We start from the raw sequence: 21040 nt of genomic DNA on the forward strand, positions 1-21040 counted from the left end.
CAGGCTATTTGCAAAAAAATTTGTGCATTTACAGTGGTGGCCAAAAGTATTGGCACCCCTTCAATTCTTTCAGATAATACTCAGTTTCATCCTGAAAATGATTGCAATCTCAAATTCTTTGGTATTATTATCTTCATTTAGTTTGCTGAAGCAAAAATCATATCATTGATCATTTCACACAAAACTCCAAAATGGGCCAGACAAAAGTATTGGCACCCTCAGCCTAATACTTGGTTGCACAACCTTTAGCCAAAATAACTGCGAACAACCGCTTCCCGTAACCATCAATGAGTTTCTTACAATGCTCTGCTGGAATTGTAGACCATTCTTCTTTGGCAAACTGCTCCAGGTCCCTAATATTTGAAGGGTGCCTTCTCCAAACTGCCATTTTGAGATCTCTCCACAGGTGTTCTATGGGATTCAGGTCTGGACTCATTGCTGGCCACCTTAGAAGTCTCCAGTGCTTTCTCTCAAACCATTTTAAAGTGCTTTTGGAAGTGTGTTTTGGGTCATTGTCCTTCTGGAAGACCCATGACCTCTGAGGGAGACCAAGCTTTCCCACACTGGGCCCTACATTATGCTGCAAAATTTGTTGGTAGTCTTCAGACTTCATAATGCCATGCACACGGTCAAGCAGTCCAGTGCCAGAGGCAGCAAAGCAACCCCAAAACATCAGGGAACCTCCGCCATGTTTGACTGTAAGGACCGTGTTCTTTTCTTTGAATGCCTCTTTTTTTTTCCTGTACACTCTATGTTGATGCTTTTTGCCAAAAAGCTCTACTTTTGTCTCATCTGACCAGAGAACATTCTTCCAAAACGTTTTAGGCTTTCTCAGGTAAGTTTTGGCAAACTCCAGCCTGGCTTTTTTATGTCTCGGGGTAAGAAGTGGGGTCTTCCTGGGTATCCTACCATACAGTCCCTTTTCATTCAGACGCCGATTGATAGTACGGGTTGACACTGTTGTACCCTCGGACTGCAGGCAGCTTGAACTTGTTTGGATGTTAGTCGAGGTTCTTTATCCACCATCCGCACAATCTTGTGTTGAAATCTCTCGTCAATTTTTGTTTTCCGTCCACATCTAGGGAGGTTAGCCACAGTGCCATGGGCTTTAAACTTCTTGATGACGCTGCGCACGGAAGACACAGGAACATTCAGGTCTTTGGAGATGGACTTGTAGCCTTGAGATTGCTCATGCTTCCTCACAATTTGGTTTCTCAAGTCCTCAGACAGTTCTTTGGTCTTCTTTCTTTTCTCCATGCTCAATGTGGTACACACAAGGACACAGGACAGAGGTTGAGTCAACTTTAATCCATGTTAACTGGCTGCTAGTGTGATTTAGTTATTGCTGTTAGGTGCCACAGGTAAGTTACAGGCGCTGTTAATTACACGAATTAGAGAAGCATCACATGATTTTTCAAACAGTGCCAATACTTTTGTCCACCCCCTTTTTTAGGTTTGTTCTTTAATTGTATCCAATTTGGCTTTAGGGCAATTCTTTTTGTGTTTTTTCATTGAAGACAAATTAAATGAAGATAATAATACCAAAGAATTTGTGATTGCAATCATTTTCAGGAAGAAACTGAGTATTATCTGACAGAATTGCAGGGGTGCCAATACTTTTGGCCACCACTATATGCACAGGGCTCTATTGATCGATCTATCTACCTACCTACCTACATTTTATATATCTTCCATGTAATCCATATTCTACTGTGTAGGATTTGGATTAATGGGTTAATGAGATTTATTGAAGTCCCTGAGTGTCAGCATCTTCTAATGGGCAAAAAAATACAATATAAATCAATGCAGAATTTCTCACCGCTCTCCAGGAATTTCTTGGCTTTGCTCTGGATTTCATTGTTCAGTTGATGAGTTTTCTCCAGATATTGCTTAATGAAGATATTGGGAGCAAAGAGTACCATGTTCTGTTCTCCGCATCCATATGGCATGGCCAGGAGCCGATCAAGGTTCTGCATGGCCGTACCCATGAGATCTCCTGCAGGGTAATAACACAATTCCTATATTAATAAAACTTGTAAGGATGAGTGCATTGTCCTAGTCGGCACTTGTTCACTGTGCAGCCCTTCTCTTGTCTAGTATTCTTCTTCTTTTGCTTTGTCTTCTTGAATAAACAACATGCATATAGATTTGGAAGCACTGATAGTGCTTCCTCTTCCTGTCCCAGTGATTATGTGATCGTTAGGTCTCAGGAGAGGTCAGGGGCTGCTGGGTCTTAGATCTAGGTTGACCCAGATCAGCTTAGCAGTGGACTCAGGAGTCTGAATTTACTCTGTAACTAGGGCTAATACACCAGCCCCAATTACATTTGAAAACAGTAATAATAAAAATGTATTTAAATATTGAAATGTCCCCCAAAAATGTTATTTTAGAACCTTAATAGAAGCATAATGTGTGGTATGAAATGAGTGAAAAAGAAAAAGAAATAAAAAAATCAGGAAAAAAATAATTGTAACAGAATTTACAAAAAAGAAAAGCCGCTGCCTGTCTTCATAGCGTAAGGTAGCTAATGGTCATGTAGTAGAAGGAAGGTATGTATCACAGAGATGGCTGGTCTCTATGATGTAACCGGAGTATTTTCTCTAGTGCACGCACGCACTAAGAGGACTAATTAGTGCACCTGAGACCGGGTTATGGGTAGCTATGAAGAGTTGGGTGGGTCTATCTACCCACATACCTCACCTCTGGGTGTGGTCAACAGTCTACTGTATATAATGGAGGCATTTGTTTGACACATGGTCTGTGTTTGGAGGGAGAAGGCCTCCTGTGTGTTGTCTCCAGACTGAGCTGTGTGCTGGACACGTACCAACCTTTGTGACCACAGGTCTGGTTTACCAGAGACTTTGCTTAAAGGGCTGTTTTCTTTGTTTTTGCCTGCACTAAAGGCTGTTTGTTTGCATTTTACTTTCTGACCAGTTTGTGAAGCCAATAAACCGTTCTGGACATTTAAAGGAACATGCCATCCTGTTTGCCTCACATTGCACCTGAGTGAGTACAATCCCTACTATAGCTATTTAGCTATTTGTAGCCCTGCTCACCAAGAAAAAAAGAACACGTCTCATATATAAAAATATTTGCTTGGAGAACACAATTTAAAATGTATTTTAGTCGTCCTTTGTGGCCATAAAACAAAAGTAACACATGTAAAAAATCATATTTAAATTTTTTCTTTATACCCCCCCCCCCCCCGAGAACCGGAAGAAACTATAAAGTTTTACTTATATTTTTATATTTCTATTTCTCAGTGAATGACTACAATTTGTTTGTCAGAGGTAGTAAATCCTATACATATTTAGTCCTGCTCTTCGCTGAAAATTGCATGCAATTGTGCGACTAATCCATCTCTCGCCTCGCTATTCCTCCGCTTCTCCCCACTGCAAATCTCTTCATTGGCTCCTAATTCCCCAACTTATCCAGTTCAAACTATTAACATTGACCTACAAAGCCATCCATAATCTGTCTCCTCCTTATATCTACAAAGAGAAAACCTGGGAGTCTGAACTAAAACGTAAATTGATGTGCATGCAAAATGTAAATGCATGTTCACATAAGGTCACTAGACAGAGAAAAACCAAAGACAAGTGGCCTTATGTGAACATGCATTTACATTTTGCATGCACATCAATTTACGTTTCAGTTCAGACTCCCAGGTTTTCTCTTTGTAGTTTAGTGTGCTTCAGTGCATATAAGGGTGTGGCCGTCCTTTGTCTGAGCTGAAAGTTTCATTCTGCCTCTCAGGTTCATGCTTCTACTAGGGGTTCAGTCTCTCTGCCCTTATCCATATGTATGTCACTTGACAAATGGTAAGATTTTAATATTAGAGTTAGGGCGGTCCCATAAGGGTTGCCGTGACATTGCGGGGTGGCTTTTACATTATTTTGATCAAAATTATGTTAACTAAATACCCTTTATTATTTATCATTATTTTTATGCACTGTGCGATTTATCCATTTACTTCCAGTTATTTGGGTATTTTGCTTGTCTTTGGTTTTCCTCCATATATCTACAAACTAATCTCCCGTTACAAGTCCCAATACATAATCTCCGGTCCTCTTAAGACTTCCTTCTCTCTTCCATACTTATACATTCCTCACCCAATCGCCTCCAAGACTTCTCCAAAGCATCCCCCTATATAAATAAAAAGATTACTATGATTATTGTTAATATATCCCCCATATTCTGTAATTCTGTGTCCCAACACGTCCGACTATCTGTCAGTTTCCGAACTTTCAGACGGAACTTGAAAACACATCTCTTCAAGCATCCTGCAATAACCCCAATGGCACCTAAACACCACTTGAGCTGCTGCACCCCCCCCCACCTCTCTCCTCTGTACCAGTCTGCCATTGTTAGTTTGTTCACTGAAATTTAAATTAGTATTTTGTAAATTATATTTGTATTTTGTAGGTAACCCTCTCTCATGTACAGCCCATTCTCAAGTTTGAAAGTTGTACCCTATTCAGAGTATAGGGTATAACTTTCCGATGCTTTGGGTTTGACCGTCATGGTCCTCAGCGATCCCAAGAATGGAAAATGGAAATTAGATCGATCTTATGCACTGCTGCTCCATTCATTGTAATAGCAGTGATGACTATCAACCGAGCGCTGTGTATGAAAATCTCCAGTGCTCCCATTAAGAGTAAATGGAGTGGTAGTATGCATGATCAACTAGCACTCCATTCAGCTGAGACTTTTAGAATCCTCAGGAATCAGAAAGTTACCCAAATTCTCTTTTTACAGTGTAGACTGTAGCAAATGGCAAAAGAAACTTGCAGCTGTTGCATTTGTCAGCAGTGCTCAGCCACATCCATTCTTGGCTAGGCTCTACCCACTTTTCAAAAAGTTCGCTGAGATGTCCTCTCCTTGAGTAAAAATGTCAAAAGTCGCAAAATGATTGCACAACTTTAAGCTGTGGAAACATTTGGTGAGTTCTCAAACTGATTTACACCAGAATTCTCGCAAAAACTATTTGATGAATCAGCCTCAAAGTATTTTAGAAATTTGCAAAACTTCCCATTTATATAGTGTGTAGGGATTCACTCTCTGTGGTAGGCATTAGGCCTGAGGTAGCAGTCACACAGGCAATACGGTTTGGTCCAAACACATGCAGTTTTTATTGCTTTCTACAGATTGCACAGCACAAAAACAAAATCATAAACATAAATCCCTAATCTTGACCAGGTGCCATTGTCTATATCAACCACTGAAACTTGTGGTTCTCTGCACATGACCTGTGCGGACTCTTCTCAGAGAGTGATTCTGGCCTTTCTCTCTCTTCAGCTCCAAAACACATCCAGTCTGGTGCACACGGCCTGTGCTTTTACCAGCTGACACATTCACCCAGGGCCAGCGTCAGCACCCGGCGCACCCGGGCAAGTGCAAGTGGGGGGGCCCACTCACCGCCTGCCCTATGTGGCCTGTGAGCGGAGAAGTCCGGTTCCAGCGCCCGCGACTGGGCCCCCTCCACTTGCTCAGGGCCCTGGCACAATACTTACCTCTCCTGTTTCTCAGGAGCTCTGGTGTCTTCCGCGTCTCCTGACTGTGATGTCTCAGGTCAGAGGCCGCGATGATGTCTTTCCACCGCGCCCTCTGCTGAGCACTCACAGTGCAGCAGAGAGCGGGAAGACGGTGACGCTCAGGAGTCCAGAGTGGAGCAGAGCAGCGGCAGCAGGAGAGGTGAGGTGAGTATTTTATTTTTTTATGTATGGAGGCATGGGACATTATATTGGCCCATTATGTAGGGAGCATCTATATGGGGCCCATCATTCATGGAACATCTATATGGGGACCATCCTGCATGGAACATCTATATGAGGCCATCCTTCATGGAACATCTATATGGGGCCCATTCTTCATGGAACATCTATATGGGGCCCATCCTTCATGGAACATCTATATGGGGTCCATCCTGCATGGAACATCTATATGGGGCCATCCTTCATGGAACATCTATATGGGGCCATCCTTCATGGAACATTTATATGGGGCCCATACAGCATGGAGCATTATATAGGGGCCAGTATACTGCATGGAGCAATATATGGGGCCCATTATTCTGTATGGAACAATATATGTGGCCCATTACTCTGTATGGAGTATTATATGGGGTCCATTATTCTATATGGAGCAATATATGGGGCCCATAATAATGTATGTTGTGCTCATAATACTGTATGGAGGACTATACTGTATGGTCTGCCCTGCTCGCTGCAAGGATTTGCTGGTTTCTGAGCTATTGTAGAATTTACAATAGATATCACTCATTTAATGTAAGACGTTAGTGAAATCTTTGGCATTGTACTATATAGATATTTTTCAGCCGTATCTGTGCATCATGAATTGTGGTATGTGTTAAATGGGCCCACTGAGACCCACAAAAACCTGGAGCCAGCCCTGCATTCACCTCTGCTCCATCCAGCAGATGAACACTCCCTCAGGAGACTGCCAGACAACGAACCTACTTCCTGCTTCTTAGGGAAACACTGCAGGTGCTTCTAATCAAACACCACAGAGCTATGGATTCAACCCTGTCCTTCTCAGCTATGCTACAGGTTATTAAACTTTATTTACATATAACTGGAAAATTCATCTGACTGCATCAGGTACCAACAAAATGTTTGCAATACTGGAAACGATTGAGGTTTACAGATATAGTAAAAGGTTTAGGGGCACTATGTGCGCACACGGGACCGAGATCTTTCTGATGGCATCCCAGTTAAGGAGGTTTATACACTGTACATCTTACCCAACACTGTTATATGGGCTCTTGCAGAGTCCTCCAGAATATTATCTGGGACCTTCAAATATATCTCCTCTACTTTAGATTGGTCTGAAATATAAAATGATTTATAGTACAATATTAATAACTAAAAATTACATATCAAAAACCTAAAAGGGGTTTTAACATCTGAAATTTTTGGTGTTGTTGTAAACCCACTCAACATGATCATCATAATAAAAATATATATACAGTACAGACCAAAGGTTTGGACACACCTTCTCATTTAAAGATTTTTCTGTATTTTCATGACTTTTAAAATTGTACATTCACACTGAAGGCATCAAAACTATGAATTAACATGTGGAATTATATGCTTAACAAAAAAGTGTGAAACAACTGAAAATATGTCTTATATTCTAGGTTCTTCAAAGTAGCCAATTTTTGCTTTGATGACTGCTTTGCACACTCTTGGCATTCTCTTTTTTGTTAAGCATATAATTCCACATGTGTTAATTCATAGTTTTGATGCCTTCAGTGTGAATGTACAATTTTCAAAGTCATGAAAATACAGAAAAATCTTTAAATGAGAAGGTGTGTCCAAACTTTTGGTCTGTACTGTATATATATATATATTTTATCCTAACAATATCCTGGAACATCTCTTTTAACTTTGTCATGTTGGGCAGCCATGTAACCACTGCAGTCAATCACTGGCTGTGTACATCTTGCTGCTGCCATATCTATAATATAACGCAACAAGTGTCCCTCTGTCTGAAGCCTCTATAGACTGCACAAGCGCGACATGCCTGCGCAGTCTGGCTCCAGACAGAAGAACTCATGGAGCAGTTACAGGTAAGAGGAGTGTATGGCGCCGGAGATTGCGGTATGCGTATACACTGAATGCATACCGCGATCTCCGGTGCCATACTTACATACTTACCTGACCGGGAGGAGCTTTGCGGACCGGGGCAGGAGTGAAGGCGTTGGAATCGGCGCATGCGCATAGCGCTATCTGGAGCCATTTTACTGAAGACACATTTGCAGTGTGTCTTCAGCAAAATGGCGCCAGACAGTGCGGTATGGGCTCTCAGGCGCCACACTCCTCCCCCAGCCTCCAGCAGAACAGGACACCACAGCGCTGGAGCACAGGGAAGAAAGGTGAGTATAAGTGTTGTTATTTTTTTTATGTGTGCAGCGTGAAAGGGATGAGGGGGCCAGACATACCAGGATTGGAGGGTGAGGGGGCCACACATACCAGGATTGGGGGATGAGGGGCCCACACATACCATGATTGGGGGATGAGAGGGCCAAACATAACCAGGATTGGAGGTTGAGGGGGCCACACAAACCAGGATTGGGGGATGAGAGGGCCACACATACCAGGATTGGGGGATGAGGGGGCCACACATACCAGGATTGGGGGATGAGGGGGCCACACATACCAGGATTGGGAGATGAGGGAGCTACATATACCAGGATTGGGAGATGAGGGGGCCATACATACCAGGATTGGGGGTGAGGGGTACCATACATACCAGGATTGAGGTGTGAGGGAACCATGCATACCAGGATTGAGGGGTGAGGGGACCATGCATACCAGGATTGGGGGTGAGGGGACCATGCATACCAGGATTGGGGGATGAGGGGTACCATGCATACCTGGATTGGGGGATGAGGGGTACCATGCATACCAGGATTGGGGGATGAGGGGTACCGTGCATACCAGGATTGAGGGGTGAGGGGACCATGCATACCAGGATTGGGAGGTGAGGGGGGTCATGCATACCAGGATTGGGGATGAGGGGTGCCATGCATACCAGGATAGGGGGGTGAGGGGTACCATGCATACCACCACTGGGGATGAGGAGTACCATGCATACCAGGATTGCGGATGAGGGGTGCCATGCATACCAGGATTGGGGATGAGGAGTACCATGCATACCAGGATTGGGGATGAGGAGTGGCATGCATACTAGGATTGGTGATCTGGGGTACCATGCATACCAGGATAGGGATGAGGGGTACCATGCATACCAGGATAGGGATCTGGGGGAGCCATGCATACCAGGATTCGGATGAGGGGCCATGTATACCAGGATAGGGATGAAGGGTACCATGTATATCAGGATGAGGGATGGGGTGCAATGCATACCAGGATAGGGATGAGGGGTACCATGCATACCAGGATGAAGGGTACCCTACATACCAGGATAGGGATGAAGGATGGGGTACCATGCATACCATGATTGGGTATGAGGGAGCCATGCATACCAGGATGAGGGGCACCATGCATGCCAGGATTGGGGATGAGGGGTGCCATGCATACCAGGATTGGGGGTGAGGAGTGTCATGCATACAGGATTGTGGGTGACGGGTGCCATGCATACAGGATTGTGGGTGAGGGGTGCCATGCATACCAGGATTGGGGGTGAGGGGTGCTATGCATACCAGGATTGGGGGTGAGGGGTGCCATGCATACCAGGATTAGTGATGAGGGGTGCCATGCATACCAGGATAGGGATGAGGGCAGCACATAACAGGATGGAGGAACAGGATTGGGGAGCACAAATACCAGGATGGGGGCAGCACAAATACCAGGATGGGGGCAGCATATACCAGCATGGGAGACCATATACCAATAAAAATGCTCGCCACCCGGGAGTAGAACGGGTTCAAAAGCGAGTGGACATATAACCGTGGCAGCCAATTACTGGCCACAGCGGTGACATGTTGGAATAATAAGCAGTGAGACCTTGGCAGCAAAAGTAGAGGAGCGGCAGGGAATTGATAAGGTGAATATAATTTAAACCCAATAAACAATTGCTAAATAATTTGGGAGAATACCATAATTATTCACATTGAGATCCATGTAGACAGCAGATGCACTTTCTATCTATTCCCTGGATGTCACTTTTAACTTGCAGTGATCATTGGAGACAGAGGCAGTAGTTCTGTCCCATAATTATTTGCTTAGATCATATAAGACAGGAGCTAAAGTTCTAAAGATCACTCCAAATTGTGGGCAGGATGTTGGAGAGCCACAAATACCAGTCTAAAGTAAAACATGGGAGAGGCTATAGGCTGCACTATGCGCAGCAGCATTCATGTCACAGACAGTGATATTTGGTTGTTAACAACTAGAGATGAGCGTTGTTCTACTCGAACTGTTCGCCAATCTCAAATTCGAGCTGTTTTGGGCGGTGTTCGAGCCGTTCGGCGAACACGAACGATTTGAGAAAAATTCGGCTGTTCGAGGTTATGTTCGATAACTGTTCGTGCACCAAAATCATAACTGGATTTTTTCTCAGTAATGATGAAAATTAATGGTAATACGCAGTTTGAGTGTACAGCGGGGCGGGGGGAGGGCAGGGGATGGATCTCTGCAGGAATAATGAAGATCTCCATTTTTTTTTCTCTTTCCCGCATTTGCAGTGGGGAGGTGCAGTCTGTCAGCCTATCAGCAGCGCACACACGGAGCGAACTGCTGTTTTTCACACAAGCAAGGGCATGTGTCATTGGCAGTGTATGTCACATGTCCTTGCCCTATAAGACCAAGCCATTTTCCCCGTCGCCACCATTTTCTCACTGCTGCAGCTGCGTGTTAGACGGCACCGCTGTTGCTGTGTGCGCTATACCTTGTTAATTTCAAGCCAATTTTCACACAAATCTACAGATAGCTTGGGAGTAGGGAATAGTTGTGATTGCAGTCCTTTTAAGGACTAGGTTACAGCATTTCCTACGACTTTTATCAGGCAGGTCTGTGCTCTTAAATAGATAGATTGTGGGAGTAAAGACTAATTGTAATTGCAGTCCTTTTCAGGACTAGGTTACATCAGTTCCTATCAGTTTTTGCCAGGCAGGTCTGTGCCAGTGCTGTGCAAGTTTTTTTCACAGCATTTGGCTGAATCTAGCAAAGCTAATCCTTTTTGGCCTATTGCAGAGTGTGTTAGTCAGTGGAGTAGCCTATCTGTGTTGCAAGATATACCACCTGTGTATAGAATACCAATTTTTTTACTGCACCTAGTGAAGTAAAATCTTTTGGGCATAGCATCATTCTATTAGTCCATCTATACTGACCTCCATCAGGTTGCAAATTGAATATAATTTTTTTCTGCATCTAGCTCTGAAAAAATATTTGGGCTTCTAGCAGTGTGTGGGACTTGTTCTATTAGTCCATCTATACTGACCTCCATCAGGTTGCAAACTGAATATAATTTTTTTCTGCATCTAGCTCTGAAAAAATATTTGGCCTTCTAGCAGTGTGTGGGACTTTCTCTATTAGTCCATCTATACTGACCTCCATCAGGTTGAAATTAAAAATAATTTTTATCTGCATCTAGATCTGAAAAAATATTTGGCCTTCTAGCAGTGTGTGGGACTTTCTCTATTAGTCCATCTATACTGACCTCCATCAGGTTGCAAATTAAAAATAATTTTTATCTGCATCTACCTCTGAAAAAATATTTGGGCTTCTAGCTGTGTGTGGGACTTGTTCTATTAGTCCATCTATACTGACCTCCATCAGGTTGCAAACTGAATATAATTTTTTTCTGCATCTAGCTCTGAAAAAATATTTGGCCTTCTAGCAGTGTGTGGGACTTTCTCTATTAGTCCATCTAAACTGACCTCCATCAGGTTGCAAACTGAATATATTTTTTTTCTGCATCTACCTCTGAAAAAATATTGGGCTTCTAGCTGTGTGTGGGACTTGTTCTATTAATCCATCTATACAGACCTCCATCAGGTTGCAAACTGAATATATTTTTTTTCTGCATCTACCTCTGAAAAAATATTGGGCTTCTAGCTGTGTGTGGGACTTGTTCTATTAATCCATCTATACAGACCTCCATCAGGTTGCAAACTGAATATAATTTTTTTCTGCATCTAGCTCTGAAAAAATAGTTGGCCTTCTAGCAGTGTGTGGGACTTTCTCTATTAGTCCATCTATACTGACCTCCATCAGGTTGCAAATTAAAAATAATTTTTATCTGCATCTAGCTCTGAAAAAATATTTGGCCTTCTAGCAGTGTGTGGGACTTTCTCTATTAGTCCATCTATACTGACCTCCATCAGGTTGCAAACTGAATATAATTTTTTTCTGCATCTAGCTCTGAAAAAATATTTGGCCTTCTAGCAGTGTGTGGGACTTTCTCTATTAGTCCATCTATACTGACCTCCATCAGGTTGAAATTAAAAATAATTTTTATCTGCATCTAGATCTGAAAAAATATTTGGCCTTCTAGCAGTGTGTGGGACTTTCTCTATTAGTCCATCTATACTGACCTCCATCAGGTTGCAAATTAAAAATAATTTTTATCTGCATCTACCTCTGAAAAAATATTTGGGCTTCTAGCTGTGTGTGGGACTTGTTCTATTAGTCCATCTATACTGACCTCCATCAGGTTGCAAACTGAATATAATTTTTTTCTGCATCTAGCTCTGAAAAAATATTTGGCCTTCTAGCAGTGTGTGGGACTTTCTCTATTAGTCCATCTAAACTGACCTCCATCAGGTTGCAAACTGAATATATTTTTTTTCTGCATCTACCTCTGAAAAAATATTGGGCTTCTAGCTGTGTGTGGGACTTGTTCTATTAATCCATCTATACAGACCTCCATCAGGTTGCAAACTGAATATATTTTTTTTCTGCATCTACCTCTGAAAAAATATTGGGCTTCTAGCTGTGTGTGGGACTTGTTCTATTAATCCATCTATACAGACCTCCATCAGGTTGCAAACTGAATATAATTTTTTTCTGCATCTAGCTCTGAAAAAATAGTTGGCCTTCTAGCAGTGTGTGGGACTTTCTCTATTAGTCCATCTATACTGACCTCCATCAGGTTGCAAATTAAAAATAATTTTTATCTGCATCTAGCTCTGAAAAAATATTTGGCCTTCTAGCAGTGTGTGGGACTTTCTCTATTAGTCCATCTATACTGACCTCCATCAGGTTGCAAATTAAAAATAATTTTTATCTGCATCTACCTCTGAAAAAATATTTGGGCTTCTAGCTGTGTGTGGGACTTGTTCTATTAGTCCATCTATACTAACCTCCATCAGGTTGCAAACTGAATATAATTTTTTTCTGCATCTAGCTCTGAAAAAATATTTGGCCTTCTAGTAGTGTGTGGGACTTTCTCTATTAGTCCATCTATACTGACCTCCATCAGGTTGCAAATTAAAAATAATTTTTATCTGCATCTAGCTCTGAAAAAATATTTGGCCTTCTAGCAGTGTGTGGGATTTTCTCTATTAGTCCATCTATACTGACCTCCATCAGGTTGCAAATTAAAAATAATTTTTATCTGCATCTACCTCTGAAAAAATATTTGGGCTTCTAGCTGTGTGTGGGACTTATTCTATTAGTCCATCTATACTGACCTACATCAGGTTGCAAACTGAATATAATTTTTTTCTGCATCTAGCTCTGAAAAAATATTTGGCCTTCTAGCAGTGTGTGGGACTTTCTCTATTAGTCCATCTATACTGACGTCCATCAGGTTGCAAATTAAAAATAATTTTTATCTGCATCTAGCTCTGAAAAAATATTTGGCCTTCTAGCAGTGTGTGGGACTTTCTCTATTAGTCCATCTATACTGACCTCCATCAGGTTGCAAATTAAAAATAATTTTTATCTGCATCTACCTCTGAAAAAATATTTGGCCTTCTAGCAGTGTGTGGGACTTTCTCTATTAGTCCATCTATACTGACCTCCATCAGGTTGCAAATTAAAAATAATTTTTATCTGCATCTACCTCTGAAAAAATATTTGGGCTTCTAGCTGTGTGTGGGACTTGTTCTATTAGTCCATCTATACTGACCTCCATCAGGTTGCAAACTGAATATAATTTTTTTCTGCATCTAGCTCTGAAAAAATAGTTGGCCTTCTAGCAGTGTGTGGGACTTTCTCTATTAGTCCATCTATACTGACCTCCATAAGGTTGCAAATTAAAAATAATTTTTTTCTGCATCTACCTCTGAAAAAATATTGGGCTTCTAGCTGTGTGTGGGACTTGTTCTATTAATCCATCTATACAGACCTCCATCAGGTTGCAAACTGAATATAATTTTTTTCTGCATCTACCTCTGAAAAAATATTTGGGCTTCTAGCTGTGTGTGGGACTTGTTCTATTAGTCCATCTATACTGACCTCCATCAGGTTGCAAACTGAATATAATTTTTTTCTGCATCTAGCTCTGAAAAAATATTTGGCCTTCTAGCAGTGTGTGGGACTTGTTCTATTAGTCCACCTATACTGACCTCCATCAGGTTGCAAATTCAAAATAATTTTTTGTCTGCATCTAGCTCTGAAAAAATATTTGGCCTTCTAGCAGTGTGTGGGACTTTCTCTATTAGTCCATCTATACTGACCTCCATCAGGTTGCAAACTGAATATATTTTTTTTCTGCATCTACCTCTGAAAAAATATTTGGGCTTCTAGCTGTGTGTGGGACTTGTTCTATTAGTCCATCTATACTGACCTCCATCAGGTTGCAAATCGAATATAATTTTTTTCTCCATCTAACCCAGCCAATAGTTTTGGCCTAATACCACAGTTTGGCCACTCAGCTCTGCTCGGTTCCCATCCATTGTTTTTTTGTGCAAACAACTCCAGAGTTGTGAATTAGTTAACCACCAAAATGAGTGGAAAAAGGCCTGCTGCTGATGGAAAGGGGAATAGGCGTGTTGGGAAGGGGAAAAAAGGTTGTGTCCGTGGGGTAGGTGTTAAAGCAACAGTAACATCTGCAGAAGAAAGACCATCTTCCAGCCAAACTAAAATGTCTACTTCTTTTAGCGGACAATGTGATAAGATCCCTTTCTTACGGCCACGCCAATCGCTACAAATTCCAGATGAGGCACAAAAACAGCAGGTGCTTCAACGGATATCAAGTGCTCCTTTAAGTGGGCTCTCCTCCACATCAACTTCAACATCACAAATACTCCAGTCCTCAAAGGTGTCACCCCAATCGCACTTGCTTCCTCACAGCTCCCAAATCTCCAGCTACCCGTCTGAGTATGAGGTAGAACAGATGGTTAAGTCTGCAGAGCTGTTTACTCATACTATAGCCTGGGAATCAGAGGTCGACTCCAGCGCTTCTGTGAATCCAGACGAGGAAATGATCTGCACTGATGCCCAGAATCTTTATGAGTCGGATCCAGGACCAGATGCAGAAGGTTCTGACCATAATGTAGACCCTCATTCCCAAACTGTAACTCCTGTTGGTGGAGACAATGAGGAAGACGATGATGAGACTCAAATACCTGATTGGAGCGACAACTTTAGTTTTTTGTCAGGGCAGGAACAGGTTGGCTCTGAGGACGACGGGTGTGATAACGCACAGGGTGATGATGATGAGGTTGGAGATCCCACTTACTGTCAACCCACAGTCAGCCAAGAGATGAGGTCAGCAGAGGAGGTGGAGGAAGATGCTAGTGACGACGAGGTCAGGTTGCGCCTTCCTGGACAGAGACGTAGTACTGGAAGAACGTCAACAACTGCATCCTCAAACACAACTCTGCCTCTCACCACAAGTCGTGGTGGCTCTTCAGGTCGCATGGGTGCTAAGCCTTGCATAGCCTGGGCATTTTTTCAGATCGATAAAGATGACCCAACTCGTGTTATCTGTAACATTTGTCAGCAAAAGCTAAGTAGAGGCCAAAAAATACATAGTTTGAGTACTTCATGCATGAACCGGCACATGGACATGAAGCATAAGTTGCAGTGGGAAGCTCAGTGTGCTACAATGCGGCCTAGCCGGCCGGGCCAACCACCGTCTGCCATATCTTGTGCATCCGCGGCCTCTTCATCCTCTGTGACTGGGGGGACAGCAGTCACACCTGCCACCTCTTTACCCGCAACAGCCAGCGTGATTGGCAGGTCATCATTTTCTTTGGAGGTGGTAACACCAGCTGGTGTTGAGCGCTGTCCGACATCGATAGCACCACCTTTGGATCAAGGCAACCTAACATGTCCGCCTGCATCTTCCTCACAGACCGGCAGTTTGCCGGGGACACCCTTATCAACCCCGTCTAAGCACAATAGCCAGCCCTCGGTCCCTCAGATGTGGACAAGTAAAAGACCATTTCCTCCTAGCCATGAGAAAGCTAAGAGGTTGAATTTCACCATCTGCAAGCTCTTGGCTACAGAAATGCTGCCTTTCCGCCTGGTGGACACAGAGGATTTTCGAGACCTTATGTCCGTCGCAGTGCCCCAGTACCAGATGCCCAGTCAGCACTACTTCTCAAAGAAAGGTGTGCCTGCGCTCCACCAGCATGTCGCACACAACATCACCGCTTCTTTGAGAAACTCTGTGTGTGACAGGGTGCATTTCACCACAGACACTTGGACGAGTAGGCATGGACAGGGGCGTTACATGTCGCTGACTGGGCACTGGGTAACTATGGTGACAGCAGGACAAGGGGCTGCTGTCCAAGTCTTGCCGTCCCCACGAGTTGTGCGTCAATCCTCTTTATGTCAAAGTTCCTCCACTGCTTCTGCCTCCTCAACCTCCTCTCGGTCTTCCACCTGCACCCAAAGCCTGTCTGGTCATGCCACAAGCTTTCTAACTGCGCAGAAGGGATCCTGCACACCTCCTTACTATGCTGGCAGTAGGGCTCAACGTCATCAGGCGGTTTTTACTTTGAAATGTCTGGGAAATGTGAGTCACACAGCTGAGGAGTTGTGGTCAGCTCTGGAGAACCAATTTCATGAATGGTTGTCTCCACTGGACCTGAAACCAGGGAAGGCCGTGTGCGACAATGCTGCAAACTGGGTGCGGCCCTTCGCCGGGGCAATGTCACACACGTGCCTTGTATGGCTCACGTGTTGAACCTGGTTGTCCAGCAATTTTTAGCCCACTATCCCAGACTAGATGGCCTTCTGCAGAGGGCACGGTCGCTGTGTGCTCACTTCCGCCGTTCGCATCCCGCAGCTCAGCGACTTACATCTCTACAGAAGTCGTTGGGCCTGCCACTTCACCGGCTAAAATGCGATGTACCTACCCGGTGGAATTCAACTCTGCACATGTTGCAGCGACTGTGGCAGCACCGACAAGCCCTGGTGCAATACGTTCTGACGTATAGCCTGGGCCAACGAGATCCAGAGGTGGGGCAAATCACGCTGGAGGAGTGGTCTCAGGTCAGGGACCTATGCACCCTTCTGCACAGTTTTGAAATGGCGACGAAGATGTTTAGTGCTGACGATGCCATTATCAGCATGACTATTCCGGTGATTTACATGCTGGAGCACATGTTAAACAGAATTCGGAGTCAGGTGGTGGCACAAGAGGAGGTGGAGGAAGTAGAGGAGGAGGAGTTGTATGCGGAAGGGCTAACATCTGCAAGGTCCAGACGGTCTGCAGCACCAAGGCGGCAGGCATGTGAGGGTGGGGGAGATGGTTTTACCAGGGCGCATGGTAGCAGCCAAACTAGTGAGGAAGGTGCAGGAGCCCAGGAAGAAGTGGAGGACGAACTGATGGAAGACTCATCAGATGAGGGAGACCTTGATCACATTTCTGTTGTGCGAGGTTGGGGGGAGAGGACAGAGGAAGGAAGCATGATTGTTACCTCGCCACCAACACAACAGGGACTTGGTGCTCCTGGATGCGCAACACACATGAGTGCCTTCTTGCTGCACTACCTGCAACATGACCCTTGAATTGTGAGAATTAGAAATAATCCTGACTACTGGGTTGCCACACTGTTAGATCCCCGGTACAAAAGTAAATTTGCCGAAATTATTCCTGCCATAGAAAGGGATGCACGCATGCAGGAGTATCAGCAGAGACTGTTGCAGAATCTTACATTTTCTTTTCCACAAAACACCAGTGGTGCACGTAGTGAATCTCACAGTTCCAACTTGCCAACCGTGGGACCGTCAAGTGTTCAGCACTCAAACCGTAACAGAACCACAGTATCTGCTGGTAACATCAATTTTGCGGAATCATTTCACCACTTTTTTAGCCCATCCTTTGCAAGGCCAAAGGAGACAAGAAGTCTGACACATAGTCAACGCCTAGAGATGATGGCACAGGAGTATCTCCAAGTAAACATTGAAGCCATGACTGTGTCACTGGACCCTTGCTCTTTTTGGGCTTCCAATCTGGATAAATGGCCGGAGCTAGCCACTTACGCCTTGGAGATCTTGTCATGCCCCGCAGCCAGCGTTCTGTCTGAACGTGTGTTCAGCGCTGCTGGTGGTGTGCTGACAGATAAGCGCACGCGGCTCTCCACTGATAATGTAGACAGACTCACGTTCATAAAGATGAACAAATCATGGATCCGAAATGACTTTTCTACCCCTGTGTCATCCTGGGGAGAGTAAAAGCTTGATGATTGGTTAAAATCACCCTACCAACCGTTTTAAGCTTTCAAATTACTAATCATGTTTATCTGTATCTTGGCTGGAAAATAATTTGGGCTTTGTAGCAGTGTGCAGCACTGATTCTATTAGGCCATCTATAATAAGCTCCACCAGATTTAAAATTACTAATCATGTTTATCTGTATCTTGGCTGGAAAATAATTTGGGCTTTGTAGCAGTGTGCAGCACTGATCCTATTAGGCCATCTATACTAAGCTCCACCAGATTTAAAATTAATAATAATTTTTAGCTGCATCTAGCCCGGAAAATAATTTTGGGGCTCCGAGATGCGCAAGACACATAAGTGCTTTCTTGCTGCACTACCTGCAACATGACCCTCATATTGTCAGAATTCGAAGTAATCATGACTACTGGGTTGCCACACTCTTAGATCCCCCAAACTTTTCGATCAACCTTTTCATTTTAATAAAGACCAAAAAAATGGTCATTTTTGAAATTATAAGCATTAGCAGGTTATTAGAAACTGAAATCAAACAGTTTTCAACTCAAAACTTTATTCTAGGTGATGTTACTTTTTCACATAGGACCCCTTGTTCGAAAGGAGCTTCTGAACTCTTTCGTCCATTGAATTTGTCAGGTTTTGGATGGTTTCAGCTTCAATTGTTTTGCATGAGGACAGAATACCCTCCCAGAGGTGTTGCTTAGATGTGAACTGCCTCCCGCCATCATAGACACTCCTTTTGATGATGCTCCAGAGGTTCTGAATGGGGTAGAGGTCAGGGGAGCATGGGGGTCACACCATAAGTTTGTCCCCTTTTATGCCCATATCAGCCAGAGATGCAGATGTTTTATGTGCAGCATGAGATGGTGCATTATCATGGAAAAAAATGATCTTGTTGTGAAATACACGGTTCTTCTTCTTGAACCATGGCAGGAAGTGCTGTTTGAGAAAATCCACATACATTATGGAGTTCATCTTTAGCGCCTTCAGGGATCCTAAAGGGGCCGACAATCTCTCTCCCCATGATTCCAGCCCAAAACATTACTCCACCTCCTCCTTGTTGGCGCTGTAGCCGTGTTTGCGTGGGGTGTCCATCAACCAGCCATCCTCCACTCCATCCATCTGGACCATCGAGCGCTGCACGGCACTCATCCGTGAACAAAACAGTTTTGAAATCAGTCTTCATGTAATGTTTAGCCCACTTGAGCCGTTTCTGCTTGTGTGAAGTGGATAGAGGAGGTCGACAGGATGGCGTATGCACAGCTGCAAACCTCTGAAGGACCCTGCATCTTGTTGTTCGGGGACGTTGGAGGCACCAGCAGCTTCAAAAACTTGTCTGCTGCTATGACAAGGCTTTTTTGCCGCTGCTCTTTTAACCTGAGGTAATTGCCTGTAGGAAAGAGTCCTCAATTTGCCCTTATCAGCACGCACACGTGTGCTGTGAATCAGCTACATACTTCTTGATTGCCAAGACACTTCATCCTGATCATCGCACAATGTTGATTGTAGTCATGCCTTGACCTAAACACTCCACAATTTGTTGCTTCTCAGCAGCCGACACATCCTTTTTCTTTCCCATTTTGGCAGAAAATGTAGGCTGCTTAATAATGTGAGACAGCCTTCTTAAGTAGTCTTGCCTTTCATTGGACACACCTGCCAAACTAATTAGCACTGGTGTCTGCAATTGCTTACAGTGATATAAAGAGCCCTGACACACATCACCATCAATGAGTTTAACTGACAAACAAACAAATTCTTCTCTTATCACTCCTAAACACTTTTTGCATAATAATTTGGAACACAGTGTACATGTGCTTTTCCATAAAACACCAGTGGTTCACGTAGTGAATCTTACAGTTCTAACTTGCCAACCGTGGTCTGTATGGAGTTGTTCAATAAAGGGCCCAAAATTAAGATAACATAGATGGGAGAGGTCTCTATGAATAGGAATTCCTAAGTATTTGATACCCTGTGAGGGCCAGGCAAAGGGAAAGTTGGACTGGATGGAATCCTATATGGATTTGGGGAGGGAGACATCGAGGGCCTCAGACTTCGCTGCATTGATTTTAAAATTTGACCATGTAACAAAGTGATCTATTTCAGCCATAACAGCATGGATGGATATATGTGATTGAGTGATATATACTAGGACATCATCAGCAAATAGAGAGCACTTGTACTCGGTGCCTCCCACCTCAATCCACCTAATATTGGGGTTATGGCGAATTGATGAGAGCAGGTGCTCCGTCACTAGGATGTATAAGAGAGGGGACAGAGGACATCCCTGCCTTGTCCCATTGGTGATTGTGAAAGGTGATGAAAATGTTCTGATGCACCCCCTGGGCCTTGGGACACCCGGAGCCGGACCCTTTTTGGTGGATGCTGGTGGTTGTAGTCTTCGTGGCGGCGACCCGGTTCCGTGGCTCAGGGTGGTCAAACCAGTGGCGGAACTATTTATGTGGTTTTGATGTTTAAATGTCCGACTACGCCACCCGTGGATTGCGGTCAGAGTGAACCGCCGCTGCAGGGCAGACCGCTGAGGCTGGTGTTGTGGGTGCAGCAGAGCGTAGCATAACTCCCCACGGGAGGAGTATAGCCTCAGGGCAGTGTATTCGGAGGATGGGGGTGATGGTGCAGGGCAGCAGCAGTAACGACACGGAGTCAGTGATGCAGTCCAGGGCCTTTACTCACAGTTCTTATTATCCAGACCACGTCTGCAGGTAACAGCTGCCCACGTCGTACTGTGCTCACCAGGTGAGGGGCTCAGACAACTCCCAGATAACTTTGGAGCGCTTCACAGGACCCCCTTTGTGTGTCCTTTGTCTGGCCTTTCTTACCAACCCTTCTGTCCGGCTGCCTCGGGCCTCCTCTTGGTAAACTTGGCGCCAGTTTCCCTGACCCTATGTGGTGCCTTCCTAGCGGGTGTAGCGAGGGGCTGCGCCACATAAAATGTCAGAGCCTCCGGTTTCTAGCTGAGG

The 21040-nt window shown here is 44.1% G+C and overlaps 1 protein-coding gene across 1 annotated transcript in view; it reads right to left on the reverse strand.

Moving 5' to 3' along the window:
- Positions 1–21040, reverse strand: part of LOC141273395 (alpha-2-macroglobulin-like) — a 257598-nt gene that overhangs the window by 41534 nt on the left and 195024 nt on the right. The window contains exons 23-24 of the mRNA XM_073685161.1: positions 6764–6847; positions 1820–1996 (exon numbers count right to left, since the gene is read on the reverse strand). Coding sequence (XP_073541262.1) covers positions 1820–1996; positions 6764–6847 — 261 coding nt within the window. The remainder of the gene's footprint in view (positions 1–1819; positions 1997–6763; positions 6848–21040) is intronic.

Source organism: Phyllobates terribilis, unplaced genomic scaffold, assembly GCF_046119375.1.
Source record: "Phyllobates terribilis strain yellow unplaced genomic scaffold, ASM4611937v1 Scaffold_5__5_contigs__length_657084704, whole genome shotgun sequence".
In the NCBI taxonomy this organism is placed as follows: domain Eukaryota; kingdom Metazoa; phylum Chordata; class Amphibia; order Anura; family Dendrobatidae; genus Phyllobates; species Phyllobates terribilis.